This window comes from Thermobia domestica, chromosome 14, assembly GCF_964235325.1.
Source record: "Thermobia domestica chromosome 14, izTheDome1.hap1.1, whole genome shotgun sequence".
Taxonomy (NCBI): domain Eukaryota; kingdom Metazoa; phylum Arthropoda; class Insecta; order Zygentoma; family Lepismatidae; genus Thermobia; species Thermobia domestica.
The window spans coordinates 90,909,336-90,933,583 of NC_137467.1; the positions used below are offsets into that span (position 1 = coordinate 90,909,336).

The window sequence follows — 24,248 nt, forward strand, 5'->3', positions numbered from 1 at the left end:
CGTAGCATGACATTGTGTTATCACTTCCCATGTAAATAAAACTTCGTTTGGATTTTCATATCCACGTGCTTTTTGTGCCGACAACATGGTACAGATGACAGATTGTCCTTCCATTGTATGATTGACACAGTAAATATGTAATTGCAATATGAATTTTTTGTTTTATACAGTAAATATTTTACACAATGATGTACACAGAACTTTGATATTTCTTTTCACAGTTTTTAAATGATAGGGTTTCGTAAGTAGACTTTTATGATATAATTCACAATATGATGAGCAAAGATACACTTTTTAAGAATTTTTTACACTTACCAGTAAGTATAATAATAAAACTTTCCCGAACTTGATTCAGTTCACAAAGATTTAGTTGTAAGTTTACCGACACTATACTTGAAAGCTTGTCGGCAATTGCACTAACACTGGCCGTTAACTACAATCATAAAACTTCCCGTAACTTTTTTTCAGTTCAGTATCGATGCACTACCACTTGTCACTCACTAAGTATATTTTTTAGTTCACCGAAGATATACTTTTAAGTTTATCGGTTAATCCTTTAGCACTTTCCGATAATTGTAATTTACAAACTGCCGTAATGAAATTGTTTTACACTAATTACAGCACGCAAAGTACAAACAGGAAGTGTGTTTACTTTTTATTGATTGTTTATTATCAACACTAATAAATGGAAATTCCAAGAACTCCACACGAAGATTCCCGAAGATTGCCGAAGGTTTCCGAAGTTTTCCGAACATTGCCGAACCTAACCGAAGATGAACATGAGAGTTTATCCACAATTCCTGTACATGTTGGTTAATGTACCACACGAATGGTTCCGAAAATTGCCGAACTTAATCGAAGATGGACATAAAAAATGTATGAACAATTCCTGTACACGTTTAGTAAATGTAACTTCCAAAAGACTTGTAACTAAGATATATTTCAAAGTTTATTATTAGATGTAACTTTATAACAAAATTGGTATTTTAAAATAAATGATTTAACAACAAAGAGTATACCAATGATTGGCTTTACTTTAACAGTAGTAATTTTATAGTGCGCGGCGCGGTTTGCTGCGCTGAATTTATAGTTTAAAATTTAATCTCGTACCCAAACGCATTTCGTTTTGTAATCTTGTACCCAAAAGCATTTGGTTTTGTAATCTCGTACGCAGGTGCTTTAACATATTTTAAATTAGTAACAATAATATTACATAATGTGATATAATTTGTAAATGCACTATTAAAGTTTGCAACACTTTAAATAATTATAGCTACTTGTTTTGTATGCTTTTCCACTGTGTTATCGGTCTAAAAAATTCCTTTGTTAGTAGTGCTAAGAATTTGTTTTGTTTGCATTGCTACAGCTGTTTAAACTGGTTTAAACCGGTTTAACTATTTATTGTTTTTTGTTATACAATTATTCAGTTCTGCAAGAACTTCGGTGTTAAAATAGAATGTGATCGTATTTAAATTGCGGTGCAAACTCGTTGTTAAATTTGATTGTGAAAATATAAAAATTCTTGTGCAAACTCCTTATTTATTTATTCTCTCATATTTTATTCCATCGTTTCCTTTGGAAACTCGTTGTTAAAAATGTGAGCATGCCAAAGATGAACCGAAAATATTAAAAGTTGTTTCAACATACAAATAATTCCGATAGAAACACAAAGTAACATAGTTACAAATATTTTATTCGTTTGCTTCATTAGCAGCTCAGAGGAATTACATTCCGAAAATATTAAAATTAACAAAACAAACTTGAACATAAGAAAGTTATTTTAGCACGACACAAAATGATTAAACTTAAAATTTATTACATGAAGCTCTTTGATTCTTAAATGGAGAAGTAAAATTTAAGTCAGTGTTGCAATTGAATACAGAAACTATCAGTAAAAGTACAAGTTCCCAAAAGTAAAGTGTAGAAACAAAACTTAAAACACAATGTTGCAATCTAAATTGGAAAGAAAATTAAAAATACAACTTACAAACAAAATGTACAAACCGAAAATAAAATTGCAGAAGCAAAAATAATACTACAAATTTTAAAAAAATTGAAACTGACATGAAAATACAGAAACAAAATTAAACAACGCTACAATCTAAATTAAAAGTACAAATTCCCAAAGTAAAGTGCAGAAACAAAACGCAATGTTGCAATCCAAATTGTAAAAGAAAATTAAAAGTACAAGTTTAAAAAATTGAAACACACAAACTAAAAATAAAAAAATACAGAAACAAAACTTAAAACACAATGTTGCAATCCAAATTGCAAAAGAAAATTAAAAGTACAACTTTAAAACACAATGCTACATTACAAATTCCGAAACAAAATAAAAATTACAAGTGAAGAAATAAAAAAAATGCAAACTGAAAACTAGAAGCGCAAAAACAAAATTTAAAAGTACACAATGTTGCAATCCAAATTGCAAAATGAAAATAACAAGGAGGAAACAAATTTTAAAAAAATGCAAAACTCAAAACAAAAAATACAAAATAAGATTAAAACAATGTTGCAATCGAAAATACAGAAAGAAAATAAAAATACAAACATAAAACATATACGAAACATTATGTAGTAGAATAGCACGTCATTATTTTAATAACATGAGTTTGCACCAACTTTGTCCGCAAATCTCACCAAAGCTGGTGCAAACTCATGTTATTAAAATAATGACGTGCTATTCTACTACATAATGTTTCGTATATGTTTTATGTTTGTATTTTTATTTTCTTTCTGTATTTTCGATTGCAACATTGTTTTAATCTTATTTTGTATTTTTTGTTTTGAGTTTTGCATTTTTTTAAAATTTGTTTCCTCCTTGTTATTTTCATTTTGCAATTTGGATTGCAACATTGTGTACTTTTAAATTTTGTTTTTGCGCTTCTAGTTTTCAGTTTGCATTTTTTTTATTTCTTCACTTGTAATTTTTATTTTGTTTCGGAATTTGTAATGTAGCATTGTGTTTTAAAGTTGTACTTTTAATTTTCTTTTGCAATTTGGATTGCAACATTGTGTTTTAAGTTTTGTTTCTGTATTTTTTTATTTTTAGTTTGTGTGTTTCAATTTTTTAAACTTGTACTTTTAATTTTCTTTTACAATTTGGATTGCAACATTGCGTTTTGTTTCTGCACTTTACTTTGGGAACTTGTACTTTTAATTTAGATTGTAGCGTTGTTTAATTTTGTTTCTGTATTTTCATGTCAGTTTCAATTTTTTTAAAATTTGTAGTATTATTTTTGCTTCTGCAATTTTATTTTCGGTTTGTACATTTTGTTTGTAAGTTGTATTTTTAATTTTCTTTCCAATTTAGATTGCAACATTGTGTTTTAAGTTTTGTTTCTACACTTTACTTTTGGGAACTTGTACTTTTACTGATAGTTTCTGTATTCAATTGCAACACTGACTTAAATTTTACTTCTCCATTTAAGAATCAAAGAGCTTCATGTAATAAATTTTAAGTTTAATCATTTTGTGTCGTGCTAAAATAACTTTCTTATGTTCAAGTTTGTTTTGTTAATTTTAATATTTTCGGAATGTAATTCCTCTGAGCTGCTAATGAAGCAAACGAATAAAATATTTGTAACTATGTTACTTTGTGTTTCTATCGGAATTATTTGTATGTTGAAACAACTTTTAATATTTTCGGTTCATCTTTGGCATGCTCACATTTTTAACAACGAGTTTCCAAAGGAAACGATGGAATAAAATATGAGAGAATAAATAAATAAGGAGTTTGCACAAGAATTTTTATATTTTCACAATCAAATTTAACAACGAGTTTGCACCGCAATTTAAATACGATCACATTCTATTTTAACACCGAAGTTCTTGCAGAACTGAATAATTGTATAACAAAAAACAATAAATAGTTAAACCGGTTTAAACCAGTTTAAACAGCTGTAGCAATGCAAACAAAACAAATTCTTAGCACTACTAACAAAGGAATTTTTTAGACCGATAACACAGTGGAAAAGCATACAAAACAAGTAGCTATAATTATTTAAAGTGTTGCAAACTTTAATAGTGCATTTACAAATTATATCACATTATGTAATATTATTGTTACTAATTTAAAATATGTTAAAGCACCTGCGTACGAGATTACAAAACCAAATGCTTTTGGGTACAAGATTACAAAACGAAATGCGTTTGGGTACGAGATTAAATTTTAAACTATAAATTCAGCGCAGCAAACCGCGCCGCGCACTATAAAATTACTACTGTTAAAGTAAAGCCAATCATTGGTATACTCTTTGTTGTTAAATCATTTATTTTAAAATACCAATTTTGTTATAAAGTTACATCTAATAATAAACTTTGAAATATATCTTAGTTACAAGTCTTTTGGAAGTTACATTTACTAAACGTGTACAGGAATTGTTCATACATTTTTTATGTCCATCTTCGATTAAGTTCGGCAATTTTCGGAACCATTCGTGTGGTACATTAACCAACATGTACAGGAATTGTGGATAAACTCTCATGTTCATCTTCGGTTAGGTTCGGCAATGTTCGGAAAACTTCGGAAACCTTCGGCAATCTTCGGGAATCTTCGTGTGGAGTTCTTGGAATTTCCATTTATTAGTGTTGATAATAAACAATCAATAAAAAGTAAACACACTTCCTGTTTGTACTTTGCGTGCTGTAATTAGTGTAAAACAATTTCATTACGGCAGTTTGTAAATTACAATTATCGGAAAGTGCTAAAGGATTAACCGATAAACTTAAAAGTATATCTTCGGTGAACTAAAAAATATACTTAGTGAGTGACAAGTGGTAGTGCATCGATACTGAACTGAAAAAAAGTTACGGGAAGTTTTATGATTGTAGTTAACGGCCAGTGTTAGTGCAATTGCCGACAAGCTTTCAAGTATAGTGTCGGTAAACTTACAACTAAATCTTTGTGAACTGAATCAAGTTCGGGAAAGTTTTATTATTATACTTACTGGTAAGTGTAAAAAATTCTTAAAAAGTGTATCTTTGCTCATCATATTGTGAATTATATCATAAAAGTCTACTTACGAAACCCTATCATTTAAAAACTGTGAAAAGAAATATCAAAGTTCTGTGTACATCATTGTGTAAAATATTTACTGTATAAAACAAAAAATTCATATTGCAATTACATATTTACTGTGTCAATCATACAATGGAAGGACAATCTGTCATCTGTACCATGTTGTCGGCACAAAAAGCACGTGGATATGAAAATCCAAACGAAGTTTTATTTACATGGGAAGTGATAACACAATGTCATGCTACGGGTGCAAGGGTAAGCAATGAAGCTTATTCAAAGTTATTGCAGGCATTGTTTATACATTTTGGTTGTGATCCTCATGTTGTTTTGAAAAAATGTAAGTCTGCAAAAGATATTATTGATTTATATCATGTAGGCTTCTTTCATCAAGATAATATAAAAAATTTAGCTCGTGAAAAGTTTATGGAACTTGTGTCTGAAGGAAAAGTTAATAGTTTAACTACAAATGATTTTAGCGTTTTCATGGAAAATTTTATAAACTTTCCAAGTCCTAATACTAATAATGTATCACAACCTACCATGTATGGGAGTGGTAAAACAAATGAATATTTTCGCATTGTTAATAGTACAACCAAACATTATACTTATTTTGGACTTACGGGAAAGGAAGTTACAATCGAACGTATGCAAACTAGCGGAATAGATGATCCTGAAAAATATATTCAGTTGTTATTTGAATTTGTAAAGGATCATGTTTTAAATGATGCCGATGATGATATGTATGTTGGTATAACAATAGAAAGTTCTGCTTCTACCATTAATAAACCAATATACATTTCGTGGCGTCAAAAGTCGGATTTAAGCTCCGACATTTTATTTCGTAAAATTGAAAATGTTTTAAATAGTAATGAAAATTATTTATTAGGTGATAAAGTAAATTTCAAAATTCATATTGTTGATTCACGTAAAGGTAGGGGACGAACAATGGGTTCAGCAAAATATGTTGATCTTGTAACACACATGCATCAATGTACTATTCCTGTAGAAAAGGATGTGTATTGTCTTCCTAAAAGTATTGTCCTTGGAATGGGTAGGGCTGATCATCGTTATAACTATGTATATCAATTGAAAAATCATCCCGAACGATTAATGAAACAAGCAAAGGATTTGTGTATTAGTGCTAAAGTTGACATTGAAATCCATGATGGATGTACTATTAATGATGTAAAAAAGTTTCAAAATAAGCTAGCACCTCAATATCAAATTGTTGTTTACGAAAAAAATCGTTTAACTCGAAACTACAATGTAATTTATCCTGGAATACATGCATCCAAGAAAATTTTAATTTTGTATAGTGAAGGACACTATGAATTAATTACTAGTATTACAACGTTATTAAACAAGAAAAATTATTGTCAGTATTGTTTGGAAGCTTATCATCGTACCGAAAATCATAAGTGTAACTTCAAATGTCCAATGTGCGAAAAGTATCATAATGTTTCTAATAATGATAATAATATTAAACACGAGTGCGTTGATTGTCATAGACTGTTTTCTTCAGAAGAATGTTTTCACAATCATAAAATGATAAATGTTTCCGGAAAGAGTTTATGCGAAACAAAGAAAATTTGTGTCCATTGTGGTACTATGATTGACATGCGTACACGCAAGTCTGAACATGAATGTGGTGAACGTTATTGTAAAACATGTTATACATATGTAAGCGATGACCATATTTGTTTTGTTCAAACGGCTATAATGCAACATGTAGATACCTTTTTGTACATTATCTTTGATGTAGAAACAATGTTACTTCCTAAAAATGAACAAGGAGAACAAGAACATCACGTAAATTTCGTAAATTGTATTCATGCTTGTTACAAGTGTAAGGACATGAAGCTTGACGATACATGCTTTGTATGCGGTGATAAAAATGGATTCCGTTCGTTTGATTTCAACAACATTGAAGAATTTGTTAATCATGTATTAATAACTCGACCAATGTTTAAAAAAATCATTGTGCTTTCCCATAATGGCAGTAATTATGATATGCAATTCTGTGCTAAAACTTTGATCATAAACCATCATTTTACACCTGAAGTAATAATGTCAGGGCAAAAAATTATTGAAATGCGTTTAGGACAAAAGATTTACTTCCGTGACACATATTTGTATATGGGAGTTAAATTATCTAAATTACCTAAGACGTTAGGTCTTTCTGCAAATTTACGAAAGGGAGATTTCCCGTACTTGTTTAATACATTAGAAAACCAAAATTACATAGGCAAAATTCCTGATCTAAAATATTTTGATCCTGATTCAAGAAGCACTGAAGATCGAGAGCAACTTATCATATGGCACAAAGAACGTGCTGCAAGTAATGAGGAATATAATCTCCAAAACGAAATGATTGAATATTGTCGGAATGATGTTAAAATTTTAGCAGAGGCTGTCATTAAATTTTCAAACTTAATTGAAGACAAAACAAATGGTATCCAATGTTTTATTGTTGCGTCAACTATTGCTAGTTTGGCAATACTAACATATCGTACCTTATATTTACCCAAAGAAATTATTCCCATCATTCCACCTTATGGGTTTGACCATCGTGATCGTCAAAGTCTGAAGGCAATGTACTGGTTGCGATACTTAGAACGTACTACTGGTAATAAAATTCTTCATTCTGGAAATGGTTTGGAAAAACAATTTGGGAGGTATAAGGTTGATGGATTTGAAACTAAAACAAATACAGTTTACGAATTTCATGGATGTTACTATCACGGGTGTTTAAACTGTTATCCTACACTACGACACGTATCCCTAAATTCTACCTCTAAGCAAGGCACATCACTACAAGATCGGTATGAAAACACCACCACAAAAATAGCATTTCTTAAAAAATTAAATCTTAATGTCATTGAAATGTGGGAATGTGAATGGGATCATATGGTAAAAAATGATAAAAAAATACAACAGTTTATTCAAACACAGTGTCATGATCTTGTCGACCATCTGGTACCTAAAGATAGTTTTCATGGTGGGCGTACAGAATGTTTTAATGCCTTATATGAATGTACCAACGAAGAGTCTGTGTCATATTATGATGTTACCAGTCTTTACCCCTGGGTGATGGCACGTAAGCCATTGCCTATAGGTAAACCTATAATATACAAGGGGCCTGACTTTCCACAAGTGCAAAGTATTCATGGATTAGTCAAATGTAGTATCTTACCTCCCAAAGATTTATATTTTCCAATTTTACCATATACATGTAATGATCGCCTTTTGTTTGGGTTATGTCGTACGTGTATGGAACAAAGTGACAACAATTGTATGCATAATGATGCCGAGCGTGTCCTTACTGGTACATACTGTACTCCTGAACTTCATGTAGCTTTAGATCTCGGATACAAAATTCTACAAATTATTGAAATTTGGGAATTCAAATTATCCGGATCAGAAGATAATTTGTTTAAAGATTATGTCAATTCCTTCTTAAAAATGAAGCAGGAGTCTTCAGGATTTCCTAGCTGGTGCAAAACTAAACAAGATCAAGAAAAATATATTACAGACTATTATGAACATGAATGCATTCAGTTAACGGAAAATAACATTGAATCAAATCCTGGTCTAAGATATATTTCCAAAATATTTCTCAATTCCTTGTATGGAAAATGGGGACAAAGAACAGATTTATCTCAATCTGTAATTGTAGATACTCCAGAAAAATTTTTAAGTTATCTATGGGCACCACAATATGAGGTACAAACTGTATTGCCTATTGGAGAGCGCCATCTCATTGTATCATATAAAAACATTGAGAACAAAAACAAGCCATGGAAATTTTCCAATGTTGTCCTTGCAGCCTTTATCACATCGTGGGCGCGTCTAAAACTTTATGAATTATTGACAGCTATAGATCCTGAGCGTGTATTGTACTGCGACACTGATAGTATTATGTTTGTGCAGCAACGTAATGAAAAGCCTCCACTTTCTTTGGGTTCCTATTTAGGTCAGTTAACTAATGAAGTTCCTGATGGGTGGGAAATTGATGCATTTATAGGCTTAGGGCCAAAAAATTATGCCTATAGAATGAAAGAAGTTCAAACAGGGAAAGTAGATTATGTATTTAAAATTAGAGGAATAACTTTAAATCATCGTACACGAGAAGAAATTAACTTTGATCATTTTTATCAACTAGTTCGAGATAAAGCTGAGAAAAAACAGTTACACAATCCAGGAAGAATTGTTCGTAAGCCTGGGTTTGTCATCGTATCCAAGTCTGAAACTAAAACACATCAAAAAGTTCAAAATAAAAGACGACGATTAAATCATGACAGTATTACTGACTATAGAACATTGCCATATGGTTATCAAAGTATTAAGTGCGTGAAATAATTGGTATTCTGTGTATATGTAAATAGTAAACTGCCTAAAGGTAGCATGATGTCCATAAGTTTTGCTATCTGTTGGTACTTGTACGTATATATCATGTAAATATCTTATTTAAATATATCTATATATGTATATCAATATGCCAATATTGGAAAATACAATAAAGCGTTACAATTTATAATAATATGTTTTATTTCTCCAACAAATTTTCATATCATACGAAGTATCTGTATTCTATATAAGATAAAGGAAGAATACGTATGCTTCATATAAGGTTATGTATACGTATTTTATGCTCCTACAATAAATGACCGTAAGTTGCAAACCATGTTGATGTCATAATGTCTTCTATAAGGTAAACAAGCATCTTAGAAATAAGTAAAGGTATCAATATAAGACATTAGAATACTATACTGAAAAGATATCTATAAGTAAATGGGTTATAACATAGTGATATCCTTTGTGCTTCAAATATCCGTACAACATCTGTGGTATGCTCACATTTTGAGGTAACATGATGTGTTCAGCCTCACAGTTTGAGTAACAAACGATCCAATAAATATTACAAGAGGTTAAATACGTAAAATCACAATATATACATTCTAACATGGTATTCAAGGTAATCTATATACATAAGGAATCAATTCATGTGTTTGCATTCACATAGCGTATCACCACAACAACATATACAGCTCTACAATATATATAACCCTACAATAGAAACACTTCAGGTGTTTGCATCCCCCATAGTATAGCCCCTAAAGCTACGCAACCAACAACACATGCTTAAAACACTTACATGCAAACGAAAGATAATATGTCTACAATATGATACATATATTCCTGTCCCAATATCAAAAACCAATATACATACATACATACATCTACCCACTTACAAACTATTCATATATACATGCAATTTCTTATTCGTCTAAGCATCGTACAACATTAGACCCATACAGTATCCAAAACATGATATTCTATGCTAAAATCCCCTATCAGCTACACATACATGTAGCCCCTTACAAACTAATCATATATACATGCAATTTGTCATTCGTCTAAGCTTCGTACCCCATTAGACCCATACAGTATCCAAAACATGATATTCTATGCTAAAATCCTATATCAGCTATATACATGTACCCCCCACTTACAAACTAATCATATATACATGCAATTTCTTATTCGTCTAAGCTTTGTACTCCATTAGACCCATGCAGTATCCAAAAGATGATATTCTATGTTAAAATCACATATCACCTACACATAGATGTACCCTACTTACAAACTAATCACAAATACATGCAATTTGTCATTCGTCTAAGCTTCGTACTCCATTAGACCCATGCAGTATCCAAAAGATGATATTCTATGTTAAAATCACATATCACCTACACATAGATGTACCCTACTTACAAACTAATCACAAATACATGCAATTTGTCATTCGTCTAAGCTTCGTACTCCATTAGACCCATGCAGTATCCAAAAGATGCTATTCTATGTTAAAATCACATATCAGCTACTGAAAATACAATATCATTACATAAAATATGTTTCTTAGAGTTGCGCGCATTTCCTTCCACATTATCTCATACATTTATGTACAATACGCAGTGCTGTATATTACATATATTCGCAAAATGCCTCTAAATATACGAAAAACAGTAAAATCCATTCTTTGTAATCCTTTTCTTTAGCATCTCATTAATATTCATTATCATCTCATTAATATTCATAAATAATTAATTCATTACTCTAGTTTTTAAAAGGATAAAATCATTTATGCAAAAATGCCTACAGAAATCTTCCTTCAAAACTTCTTCCAAAAGCACAAAAGGGAAAGTTGTCTTGCGTACACATTCATTCACTCTTTTTTTTCCTCTTTGAAACTCAGGTAGGAACGCTCACTCTTTTTTTTCCCCTCTACGTATGTGGCAAGGTCTTAACAAAATGCATAACAAGTCGCATGTCGGTTTAAAGTGATCCTTTGCTCACAAAACAAAAAAAACACACTTTACCCCTCCATCTTATGTGCGGTTTCCTCAATATGGGGCAATACATTAACTTTAAAAAGTGACACGTACCTATGTCATTCTTAAATTTTCTGTCGTTAGAATAATGATTCCTATTTCTTTCTTTTTTCACATATTTTTTCAGTTTCCATGCAATAGAAATCACAGTCCCCTCATTAAGCAATGTCCAGAACACAGTTCGTTCCCTCCACCTCCAAAAAACCCTGGAACACACACATACAAACAGGTGTCTATGTTAGGTTCGGTACTCCGTCAAAGGGCTCCCTCCCTCCTACGCCTTACATCTTAGACAGTCAATATATTTTAACATTTGTTCTTTATCCAGAGTTTCCCATGTTTCTAAATACATGAAACTAACTTATTTCACATGTCTTTCTCACCTCCTAGGGTTCAAGTATTGTGCAACATCTATATGTCACATTAAATTGACACTTTGTTACTTCCTTAATTGACAGCTACATAAGACCATCTGGTATACATTTAATTCGTTGCTATTCATTGAACAAAGAAACCATGCTGCGAAAGTATGTGGACATTCTGGACCAAGAACTACTAATGACAACTCGACTCACAGTAAGTAGCTGGAATACGAAGAGTATCATTATTGTAGCATTTATTCTTTTATGCGTGAGATAGTTGACTCCTGTCTCCTTAGACCAAGTTTTTATTGAATGTTTTCCACGGCTTCTGAAAATTGTAGGTCCTCCCAATGCAAATAACTCAGACTTTTTTGGCTTTCATACAAACATTTGGAAGTAAATTGGAAAAGTTTCTTACTGTTTATTAAAATGCAGTGTGGTAATTGAAACACTTCGAGGTGGGGGCAAGTTAGTGTGTGCCTAAAATATACTTGTACTAAGAGTACAATTGCAGCAGTGACGTATAATGGTTTGATGGCTTGAGCTACCACTAACCTTTGTAAAACCCGTACATTATTATTATTATAGTTTAGTTTCCTCGTTATTATACGGTCTTCAAATTGGGATGCACACGAGACGAGTCGAGACAGGATTTTCCTGAAAAATTCGAGTCGAGACACGGCTCTTCCAATAGAAACATATATATTTTTTCGAGTCGAGACATCACTTTTACAGCACATTTTCGAGTCGAGACAGCCACAAATCTTGTCTCGTGCGCATCTCTATCTTCAAAATAAGAAAACAACTTGCACCACTCTTTTATCAAGTAGATAAATATTTTCTCTTCGCTAGCAAGACTTATATTACCTTATTAGTATTACAGAGAAACGATCGTACATTTCTACCTTTATTTGTTGCATGAAGTATCGCTACATTTCGCATTGGATAGATGGTAGCCCTACTCACCAGAGTAAATGGAAGATGCTCGAGTAACAATGAACGCTGAAATAGGCGATTAGCAAAGGAGGAGCCTCAGTCTGTAAGAGCTTCGCAAACTGCTGTAAAACACAAAATTTTCGTTGCGTTAACCCAAATCGATATGGAACGAGGCTCATGATGTCCAGAACAATTCACAGAGACCCCCCAAAATGCACTGTCATTATTAGTATAATTTCCCTTTACTCTTCGCTCACCCCCAAGAAACTGATTTTTCTAGAGGAAACTGCTGTTACCTGGCAGTTCGTTCGTACGCTGTGGGCTGAGGTGGAGCGAAGGAGAATGCTTTGATACAATTCTTGCTGTAGTAGCTAGAAAGTGGTTTCTATTGCGGTGTCATATCGAAGACCTCTTAAGTTCGCGAGACAGGCTGCGTGCGAAGAAGTTAGTGGATCTCTCTAAATAATACAGTTCTCAGAAACTTGTATCATTGAAATAAGATGCTAAAGTAAAAAATTCTTAATATAGTTTAGTATATATTATAATAACTTTATTTTGTAATATTGTAAGGCTATCGCCGGCAGGTCCGCTAGTCCACAAAATACGCCACTGTCTTGCAAACTAAGTGTTAATTTCTCAACGCATTCCAAAAGGAACTTTTACTCGCAGGAAAATTCTCCTGTACAATATGAAAAAGGTTATGATTTCTCAGTTCACAGTATTTTCCTCACAAAAGATTTGAAAAATCAGTTTTTCTAATATAGGGGAGACCGGAGCTGGTTGAAACAGTAGCGAAAAATTATGAAGAAAGGGGCCCAGCAACTCTGTCTTCCTAGCGCAGCAGCATTAGTCAACTGTCTTCATTGTGTATGAGTTTCATGGAGGTTGCAGTGATCGTTCACAGTTTATCTTGAAAAATCTGTTTCCGAAGGTGTTGAGTAACTTTTAAGAAATTTTGTTTTTCTTTTATTATTTCAGAACAACAATGTTATGTAAATATAAGTAGTATCCAGGAAGTAATTTGAAGTATCGTGTACAATTTGCATTGCTTACATTTTGATTTAACAAATTGTGTGTCACTGTTTTTATTCTTATCATGGCGGACAGCAGGGGGTTGGTTGAAACACACATTTTCTATTGTTTCAACCAATCTCGCTTATTTTTCTATACAGTCAAGGCTTATGTAAACAATGAATTTATTTTTTTTAAATGATTTGAGTTCTTATGATTGAAATAATTTAGTCATTTTAGAAACTACAAACATAAAAAAGCACAAGCTTAGTAGTACTACCGAAAAAGAAACTGTTTTCTAAATCAAATCAACTACCTTCAAACAAGAAATCAAAGGAAGAGAAAAAATATGACCCTAGTTCCAGTTCAGAAGATGAATACTTTTGTATTTTTTCTGTTGGAATATATATTCTAACAGCAAACCTCGTGAAAAGTGCGTTAAATGTAAATCATGCCACTTTTGGGCTCACGAAATGTGCACTGATGGAATAGTTCCTTTCGTATACCAGAACTGCAATTCTGACTATGACTAAGGATGCAGTTTTCGCGAAGCTACATAACAAGTAATGCAGTATTGCAATGCTATTTTCTATCATTGTCACAAGCATATTTTCTGTATGGCTATGAAAATAGTTTTGATCTGTTTCACAATTTCTATAGAATACACATTATATGATAGCTAATTACATTTTATAAAGACTAAAATAAAACTTAGAATAATGTATTCCCTTTGTTTCAATCAACCCCATGGTGTGTTTCAACCTGACCCGTGAACGCTGTTGCTTGTAACACTTGTAAACCTGAAGAAAATCATGTTTTACTCTGTAATGTGGACCAATAAAAGAATGAAACTGTACATAATACAACGTGAGATTTCAAACTTTAATTTGGTTTCTTTTTTTGTGGATTTCAAATACATATTACAAAAGTTATGTGGGCAAATGTTTCAACCAGCCCCGGTCTCCTCTACATAGCGTATAAACGTGCTTGGGTACCTTCTGTGAGAGCGCTCCATAAAGTGTGCTCATTATTATAACGTTTTCAAAACAATAATACATGACAATTTTACCAAAAAATCAGATAAATAATTATAACAATTACTTTCATTGTACTTTTTTCTTCTTGTTCTTTCTTCTCTTCCTAATATTCTTTCCCATTCCATATTTATTATCAATCCACAGTTCCAATTCATCACTCTATCACCTTCTTCTTTAATCCTTCTTGCTTCTTTCCAGTTCCTCATAAGTTCTCTACTTTCTTGTTCAAGAATAATAGCTCCTTCCTAATCAATTTCATGTCCTGTTTCACATATTTGAAGTGAAAGAGTATGTAAGATTAAGAAGAGGCAAGAATGCAATTTTTAAACATGTGTCAGTCCATCTTGTATCATTATGGTGCAAATAACTATACTGTGTAACACATAGCTAGCTCACAGTCATCACACAATATTCAGACTAAGTTATTATTAAAATGAGTGTCGCTAATTAGTAAATAAAAAAAAGCGAAAGTTCGGAAAAGTTGCTTATGAAAAGTTCGGAAACGAATTTTCGAAAACGAAAGTTCGCCTGAAAAGTTCGCTCATTTACATCTCGACATTTCAACCTGTTCACTGTTCAGGAGATGTTACTTTTCAGCGTTTCGGATAATTCACTGTACTAAAACTTTATACTCTGTCTTCTTGGAGTAAAATCCATTTTGATGTAGATTTCTTAGAAGTAAGTTGAAAAACTGATGATTTGATTTCTTATTTGCTTATGACTTTAATTTTTGTAATTACACATGAAGGTTTGATACGCACCAAGTTTCCCTCCTAGAAAGTACAAAGGGAAAGAGGTTCCGGGGAAGTGTTCAGAGGTGCCTGGAAATTTCCTCCCTTTCCCCCTTCAATTAACTACACTGTTAAAATGTATAATTTTGTGTAGATGTATAAACTAGAAATCATCACCAATAAAACTTTAGACTCTGATTATTTCCGACAATAGCCTGGATTGTTTGGTGACTGTGATCTCTCAGGGATAGCCCGATCACCAGTGGCTGATCTAGGCCCCCAGTTTTTTGAGTGACTAAAATTACTTAAACTATTACTTAAATATTTTTGAAAGTTTATAGTAAACATGGTATACCTATCATAGCCTGGGTTTTGACTGGTCCCCCAGTTTTTTACCCTCTAGATCCACCTCTGCGGATCCACATGGGAACTCTAACGCTTGAAATATTTGGGGCTTCGGAAAGTCGTTCGAATGTTCGTAATCTAATGGACACAGTGTTAGATTGAAACTATGTTAGTCACTTTCTATTATTTGTTCTTTTCCATTAAGTATATAGTTGAAATTAGATAAATATGACAGACAGTAATACTGCATAAATAATTCTAAACAATAATTTCTGTCTTTATTAGGGTAATTAATATTATTTATTTCTTACTTTTAGGTCTTCACGAAGTAAAACGTCAGGGTTTAATACCATTTCCTCGAGTAGGAAAACGCCAGAGTTTAATTCCATTCCCACGAGTTGGACGGTCATCTTACTCTCCAATTCCGTCGCCAATATATTTTCGCGACGTCCTCGACGACGCTGATGATGTAAATATCGACATCGATGGCTGGGAAGACGATGTTATGGATGAAGTGTCCAAGAGGTCATCAGGAGGTGGTGTGTGGTTTGGTCCACGTCTTGGTCGAAGAAACAAAAGATCGACAGAGGAGAAGAGCGTTGGTAGCAGTTTTAAATTAGCTAACTTATTAAAGAACCCATGGGTACTTCTAGCTCTCAAAGGTGAGAAAGTTTTCCTCTTACGTGTTTTGTGACTGTATTTGTTTCAACTGTTGACTATGCAGTACAGAGAATACACCTTACTTTAGTAATCACTAATCTGCATAAAATCAGCTACTTACATAAATGTTTCCAATTAAAATTGTAAATGAATTGGTTGAAATTGAATCTTTCACTTTAACGTTCCACGGTTATGTCCTTTGGGCTAAAGGAGATGGATGACTAATGATAGTGAATGATGATAATCCACACACCCACCAAACTCATTAAAGTCCATCATCACTTGATATATGGACAAGTGGGGGTCATATGGTTCTCGAGTTATTGATTACCAATGTTTGGTTTTCAACTAGTCAAATTTTCGTAAAAAGGATTCACTAGACGCGATGAGTTGAACTCATCTAATCTTGACCAATTTTGGTATGTTGGTAGACTTCTATAGGTACGCATATGAAATATGGTGTACATATATTCAGTTCTCGAGTTATCTGCAATCGAAGTTGGGACACACGTTACGCTGTTTAGGATTTGCCAACATTTTAAATTTTGTCAAGTTATTGGTTTCCGACTTATATGGGTTATGACTTACTTTTCATCAACTCCTTGCGCTGAAATGACGAGTCTAGCTCGTCATGACTCCCGATACCAAATCGCAAAATGATAGCATCACGTAGGGTTACTATATTGATGTTTTGAAGGTTATATAATGATACACCATCCATAATACAGTTTTATAACTTCAATAATCAGAATTCAGAAAATACATCGTAGTGGAAGGAGTTAAGTTCAAATCTTAGATTTGATGGATAAGTCCAGAATCAAAAATCGGCACGACATAATAATTAATACCCCCACTAACAACTAACTAACTCTATGGCCCACGAAACCCGAAGATTCAATGCCGCGTTCACAAAAGCTCTTCCTTGACTTCGGTCCTTAGCCAACTGGATCCAGTTTCTACTTTGTATTCCTATTTCTGTGAGATCCATCTTAATATTGTTCTAAGTGCAATTTCAGTATTTGTGATTCCGTGGCTACTAACTCAATACCAAGCATGGTGTAACCAAATGTCCCATGCCATGTCTGTAGTTTTTTTTTTTCTAAAGTCACAGTACAGTGACACTGTTTCTATATCTTCTTATGGACTAAAAATTTTCAGTTTGGAACTTCACTTCAACTTTGGATATTATCGTTTTTACCTCTTATCTTCATCTTGCACTTCGGTTATTCTATTTTTTGCTTCACCCATGTTGTGAAGTAATATTTGACTTCACACAACACAGACGATGTAAGCAGTTGCAAGATTTATTACAAGTTTCTAATAGTATCCTAGACTTGGCGTAATTACCTGCACGTCTTGGTAAATACACCATTTTGTAACACTTTTCTTTTACCTTGGGTACAAAGTAGAAGTGAGTCGCATCATCGTCACATTTTTTTCCACACGCTACTCTGCAACGCACTTGTCTTGTTCCTTATATTTCATGAAAATTAAGGCTATAAAAATCCAACACCCTTAACATGGCGTATTTACCTGCACCTACCTTGTTCATTGATTTATGATAAATTTAGGAAGATACATTGGTAGAAACGCATAAACTTTCTGACTTTACATCTTGTTTAGATTTGTTTATAAGGCTTCTTTTTTCATGTTTTAGCTATTTTTGATATCGCAGAATTCTTCGTTGACCAAATCTTAGGCGCACGACAGACATTCATTACGTGAATTCATACGACTTTCTCAGGCTCGCACACTATTGTGTATTTAACTAATATTTTATTAAGAAGTTTCCAGTACTAAGTTTTCTGCAGCATAATAATTATTTTTCATTTCTCTAGCTTATGATTTTGTTAACTGTGCTGTGCTGAATGCGAACTGGAATTTTACGCCTGCCCCATATTTATTTTTTAGCCCATTCATTTACATGGAAAATTATTATTGTTATTTTTGTTTTCTGTGGAATAAACTAAAATTTTAATGATATAATTTTACTGATTTCTTCTTCCAGCCGAGAAATATGATTTTACTGATTTCTTCTTGAAGCCTAGAAATATGATTTTACTGATTTCTTCTTCAAGTCTGGAAATATGATTTTACTGGTTTCTTCTTCAAGCCTAGAAAAATATTCCCTGCTTTTTCAAAACGAATTTGCATTATGTATATATCCTGTATAGTTTGAATATTGCTTAAATTCAGTTTGACTATTATATGTTTGTTCTTATGTAAATGGAAGTCGTAAATGCAGTCACACTTAACTATCTTTGTTTTATTTATTAAGTCTCTTCGTAAACTTTTCTAAAATTCTTAAATATATTAATCATTTAAATTCTTGTAATCTTAATTATATTATTATTATTTATCTGAATCTTGTAAATTTTATGTTTCGCTCTAGTATCAACTAAATTCTTGTTAGTACAATACATTCTATCATCATCTATGTCCACACCAAGGATGTTATAAATAGAGGATCTGCCCATATGTATCTTCATCTTATTAAATCGGTGAAGCCAAAAAGCAACTGAGCATCGGCACGTCTGATTGGCTACTCTCGTTTCTACCATCGTCTGATTGGCTACCATCGTTTCCGCCATGATTGTTGGCTCAAAACATTGCGATCCTATTAGGCGAAGTGGGCAGAGTAGGGATGACGAAACTGTGACGTATGGCTTCAAGATTTTGTTGTAAGGGCAGATCCTCTATTTTATAAGATCCTTGGTCTACACAGACTATTCACTTCACAAATACAACGGCTTGCATGTGTAGATTTTCGTAGCACTTTTTGCCTCACTCAGGACCGGATTAAGAGGGGGCTGAGTGTGGCTATAGCCCCGGGCCTCCAGATGGACAGGGACCTCCACTCTGATCAAAATCTCAACTGGCTATGTAAAAATAATAATGAAAATACAAACACCATCAAAATATAAAATATGAGCAAAAATATGAAACATGTTCCCTTAACTTTCCTACTGTACTTTCATGAAGTCAGCAGCGGCCACAATTTTTTTTTAGCCCCAGGCCTCCAGGTAGGTTAATCCAGCCCTAGCCTCACTCGTTCGTGTGACTTCTTTTTCATGTTGTGCCCAACCACCTAATTGCATTCTGTGGCATTCTGTTTTACAGTCAACGTAAGTAAAATAATGTTTCTGTTACACATTTTATGTAATAGCTACTCTGTAATACCACATCTAAGATCACTCACTGATATTGCTCCATCCTTAATAGTATTGTTTACACCTGTCCCTCATTTCTCTTTCTTCCATTTTATTCATCACTTTTTCCACAGCAGCCTGTTAATCGTGACCTTCGTCATATCCTGACATTCTTCATTCAGTTTATTTTTTTCAACTTTAATGGATCCAATATACTTTGCGCATTGGTCTGTTTTTAGCTTAGAAAGTGATTTATCTTGCTCATGTAAAACTGAGTTGGCAGAATGAGATTTTTGACATTATCTATTGCCACGATGGTTTTCGGCATAATTTACTTTTCCTATAAAATCAGGGAATCTTACTAGGATGTTTCAATTTAAATCCCGTTCATAGTTCATTCGTCACTGCAATACAACTAACTTGAAAAGATTTATTGGAGTCACAAGATAGTACCATCATGGAAGATCCACCTTCATCAGTGCCTCAAAACAAATCAACTCTGCGTACCATAAGGAACACATACTGGCTAGAAGATTCCTATTATACAGAACTTCATTGTAGTTTTGAAGTTCTGTATTATTTATACCAGCCGTGTGCAACAGCCTGCCCGCGGGCCGTATGCGGCCCGCCTAACCCTGTTTTCCGTCCCACTGGTCAGTTTATTGAAAACAATAATTATTATAATTTTTCTTTTTTACAAAACCTGTTAAAAGTGAACTGGAAATTTTCCATCGACCACACAGTGCGAAACGTGGTAACGCCCTGAAGACAAGCACTTGGCAAGCGCAGGTATTTGGGGGAAATTTCCCTCGATATAAGGATTGCTAGATGTACCGACAAAGTCCTCTGTGATTGGCCCGCCCACTGTTCCAAGTTGCACACCCCATTGAACTTCATTATTTATATAAAAATGCCATAAATCAACTCCGAATGTACCAGGACACGACCTCATCGCATATATATATATAAATTCTACGCATATATTTATGCTACAAATAGAGAGAACTGTTGGCATTGAAGCGATTTCATTGGAAGACATAACGTTGAGGGTCCAGACACTAGCCATATGGACTTCAGTAGGTTTGATCCCCTGAAGAGTCACTTTCCTCGTGTTGTCTCTCTCTGGGGTATGTGGAAAATTTGTAAGTAGGAATAGCAGGTTTATTCGTCCTATAATTCGTAGAATCTTTCTACAATTGTAGTTGTGGAGTAGGCTATTATCAAAACACACGGGTGTCTACATTTAGGCGAATAGATTATGACGCAGTGGATTTTTTAATTGGCAATTCCAAATTATAATTTGGACACACATACAACTCAAGCTTCTCTATTTTCTAGAATTCCAGATATTAAATAAAGTAAAATACCATTTTATAAAAACGACCTCAAGCTTGCCTTGCGTGTAAGTAAGTGGCCTCCTCGCAATTTCAGGGAAGAAAAGGTCAATTGCCATGCGTGTTCCATTGCAGATTTTTCTTTCTAGGGTTCTTCGTCTCATACCTTAGACAAGAGTCTTGAAGTTTTGTTATAGTGTTTGACTGATAGTTGCCACATGTCTTGTTAATGATGGAATGTGGTTAGTTGCTGATAACCATAGCTCTAATATGTTTAAATACAGAATAATAACTTACTTATTATATTTGTTATTTGTTAGATGGAAGCAAATATTGAAACATCACACTTACAAATCTATTGTGTAACTATTTCAGAGCTTAGCGAAGAAAGCAGTACATTTACGCCTCGCATTGGCCGAGAATTGGTGGAAATGTCCAGGTCGGACGAACACACAGGACCGTTTAACCGCCGAAATGACAATCGAATGGATGAAGATTCAGCAACAGAAGACCGGAGGTTTTCTTCACGTATTGGCAGATCAACATCCAATCAAACGCCGCCGCAGCAACAGCCAAGTCGTTCCCATGTTGATGGAACACAATTACGTCAGCAATCATAAGAAAAGTTAATTATGTAGTTCCAACACATGCATATACTGGACATAAGTGTGTTTTTTTTGAAATGAAAGAACACATGCAAATTATATAATTCAAAAAAAAATAATTTATTCCTAAGCAAATTAGAAATAAAATTGCATATTAAGTAGTAAAAAAAGACTGACAGACAGGTTATTTCTATATTCACAAATAAATATTTATATCATCAACATTTTTAAAAAAAATATTATCTACAGCAGTTTTGTTAATTGGTGCGGATTGTATTTTGTTTCTTTGTTATTAATTACTTTATGTTGAGCAATTTTTAAATTTATGGTAATTAAAAAGACGCATAGGCTTAATTATATTTCTTTTGTTTCAAATAGTAGATCTTGGTGTGAAAATTGTCTGTTTAACAACAGGCACGGAGGAGGATTTTCATATCAAGTTCTCGATATACATTTATTTTATGCTTCTATATGGAACCATCACAGATATCATAAACAGTATTCAAGAAAGTGTCATTAATTTGTTTTATTGTAATGTTATTTATGTTATCCTAAAGAAGTTAGTCTTTATACCAGAAATAAAGGAAAATTATTTATTATAAAATTATTATCAGATTGATTTCTGTGTTATTTCGAAATAAAATTTCTTTCATTAAGTTAAAACTGGAAATTAAAACAATTATATACATGAAACCTTAAAAAAATAATAAATGTAGCTTGCATTGATCGAGTTCCGTTTTGTCCTTTTGTGTGCTTGAACCTGTACGTAGGCTGAGATTGTGAGTTGAAAAAATCCCTAAAATGGTAAGCAAAATTATTAAACAAATTGATTACAAATGGAATACTAATAGCTAGAGATGCAATAGCTGGAAAAAGAACTGACATTTCATTCTGTTTTTCTGGCTGGGAAAATTTCGGACTTTTTTCTTTAAAATATATATAAAAAAGAGAGAGAGAGAGAGAGAAGAAAAGAAAAAGAAAATACAGTACATTTTCCGCATTTCTTTTCTATTATAACACGAAACAACGTTTAGGTCTAATTAGTATTCTGAAGAAGAAAGAAACTAAAAATTTTCGAGAATAAAAGAAACTTGGTAATTCGATAGGGAAGATAAAAAAGGAATGAGAAGGTGCAGTGGATTTTCTAAAGCATAGGACAAACTTGATGGCGTGTGTTCTAAGCGAATAAAATTAAGGCCGTTACGCGACGTTGCCATCTAGTAAAGGTATGTGGTTAAGATGATGCTCTACAGCACGAGAAGGTGGCAAATAGATTGACATGAATGTATACAAAGAAGTGGGAACACCGCAGACCTCTCATTTGTTAATAACGCTTAAAGGAAGTCAGAGCCTCATTTTCAAACACCATTAAGTTTGACTCACGCTTTAATTTCGAACAGTTGTTTGTGTACTGATGTTATATTCATATCCAAAGTCAAGAGTGTTTTATGAAGATAATCAAGAAAGTTCTGTCGCTTTTTCACCTACCATCTTCGAACATCGATATGTCACATACGACGTACTTGGAAGATAAAAAATAGTCCCCATCCGCATCAACAACATTCTGCCAACGTTCTGGAAGGCCACTGATTCCATCGCAGTAGAATTTGATGGGCCATTAAACGAAGAGCGTATCAAGTGCATTTTGCACCTCTACTAGGGATTTGAACTGACTTCTAAGGTGATTGTCCAATGAATTGAACAGGTGATAATCGGACGGTGCAATGTCCGAGGAGTATGGCGGATGGAATAGTGTTTCCCATCCAAGGCGTAGAATGGTGTCCCGGGTCATTCTAGCCACATCGGTTTAGCGTTGTCCTTTGCAATTCAGAAGTGCTGGCTCCAGAATTTTGAGTTCTTCTTAAACACTACTCAACTGCTGACAGTACACAGTTACATTGATGCTCTGACCAGCTGGTAGCAGTTCACGATACACGATGCCGCAAGCAGTCCACCAAACACACTGGAGGACCTTTTTCTCGTGCAGTGCTGGTTTCGGGTGTTTTGAAATTTATTCATGGGATGCTAACCAATGATGATGGCACTCTGGAGCTTCATACAGGACCCACTTCTCATCATATGTCAACACCCTGTCCAGAAATTGCGCCTTTCTCAAACGAGACAACAAAGAAATACGGGTGTCTGTTCACGTTGCCTTCTGGTAATATCTTTCGCCCTACTGCAATGGCGTTTGAATCCAATTTGAACTCTTACAGCATACACGCTCTTATGACGCTCTGTGGAGGTCCAATGTTCACTCTGTCCTTACGCAAGTCCACGGTATAACTGAATTGCCACAACCAGGTAGTATGTTGGATATACCCACACCAACAACTGACCTTTGCCTTATCTCCATTTTTCATTCAAATCACGGTGTGAGGGCCAATTTAACACAATCCTCACCAAAAAGCAACAGAACTTTCTTGCTTACCTTTATAGGGCCTAGTAAATGGATTAGTAGACCTAGCAATGACTGTACTGAAAATGCAACGGTGATATTCTGTTCAAACGAATTATCATTTACAGTGCGCATAAAGGAAAATTTAGGATAGTAACTCTTTGAAGCCAAAGATATATTTTAGATTGGAAGCCCAACAAATAAGAGGAGAAAGCTGAAAACGGTATCCCGACATTCTCTATTTGAGGTATAGTGTCATAACAGTAAG

At 33.5% G+C, this 24,248-nt stretch overlaps 1 protein-coding gene across 1 annotated transcript in view; it reads left to right on the forward strand.

Moving 5' to 3' along the window:
• Nucleotides 1-22,186, forward strand: part of Capa (cardio acceleratory peptide capability) — a 116,269-nt gene extending 94,083 nt beyond the window's left edge. The window contains exons 3-4 of the mRNA XM_081738682.1: nucleotides 16,152-16,496; nucleotides 21,353-22,186. Coding sequence (XP_081594808.1) covers nucleotides 16,152-16,496; nucleotides 21,353-21,597 — 590 coding nt within the window. The 3' untranslated portion in view covers nucleotides 21,598-22,186. The remainder of the gene's footprint in view (nucleotides 1-16,151; nucleotides 16,497-21,352) is intronic.
• The last annotated feature ends 2,062 nt before the right edge of the window (nucleotides 22,187-24,248 follow it).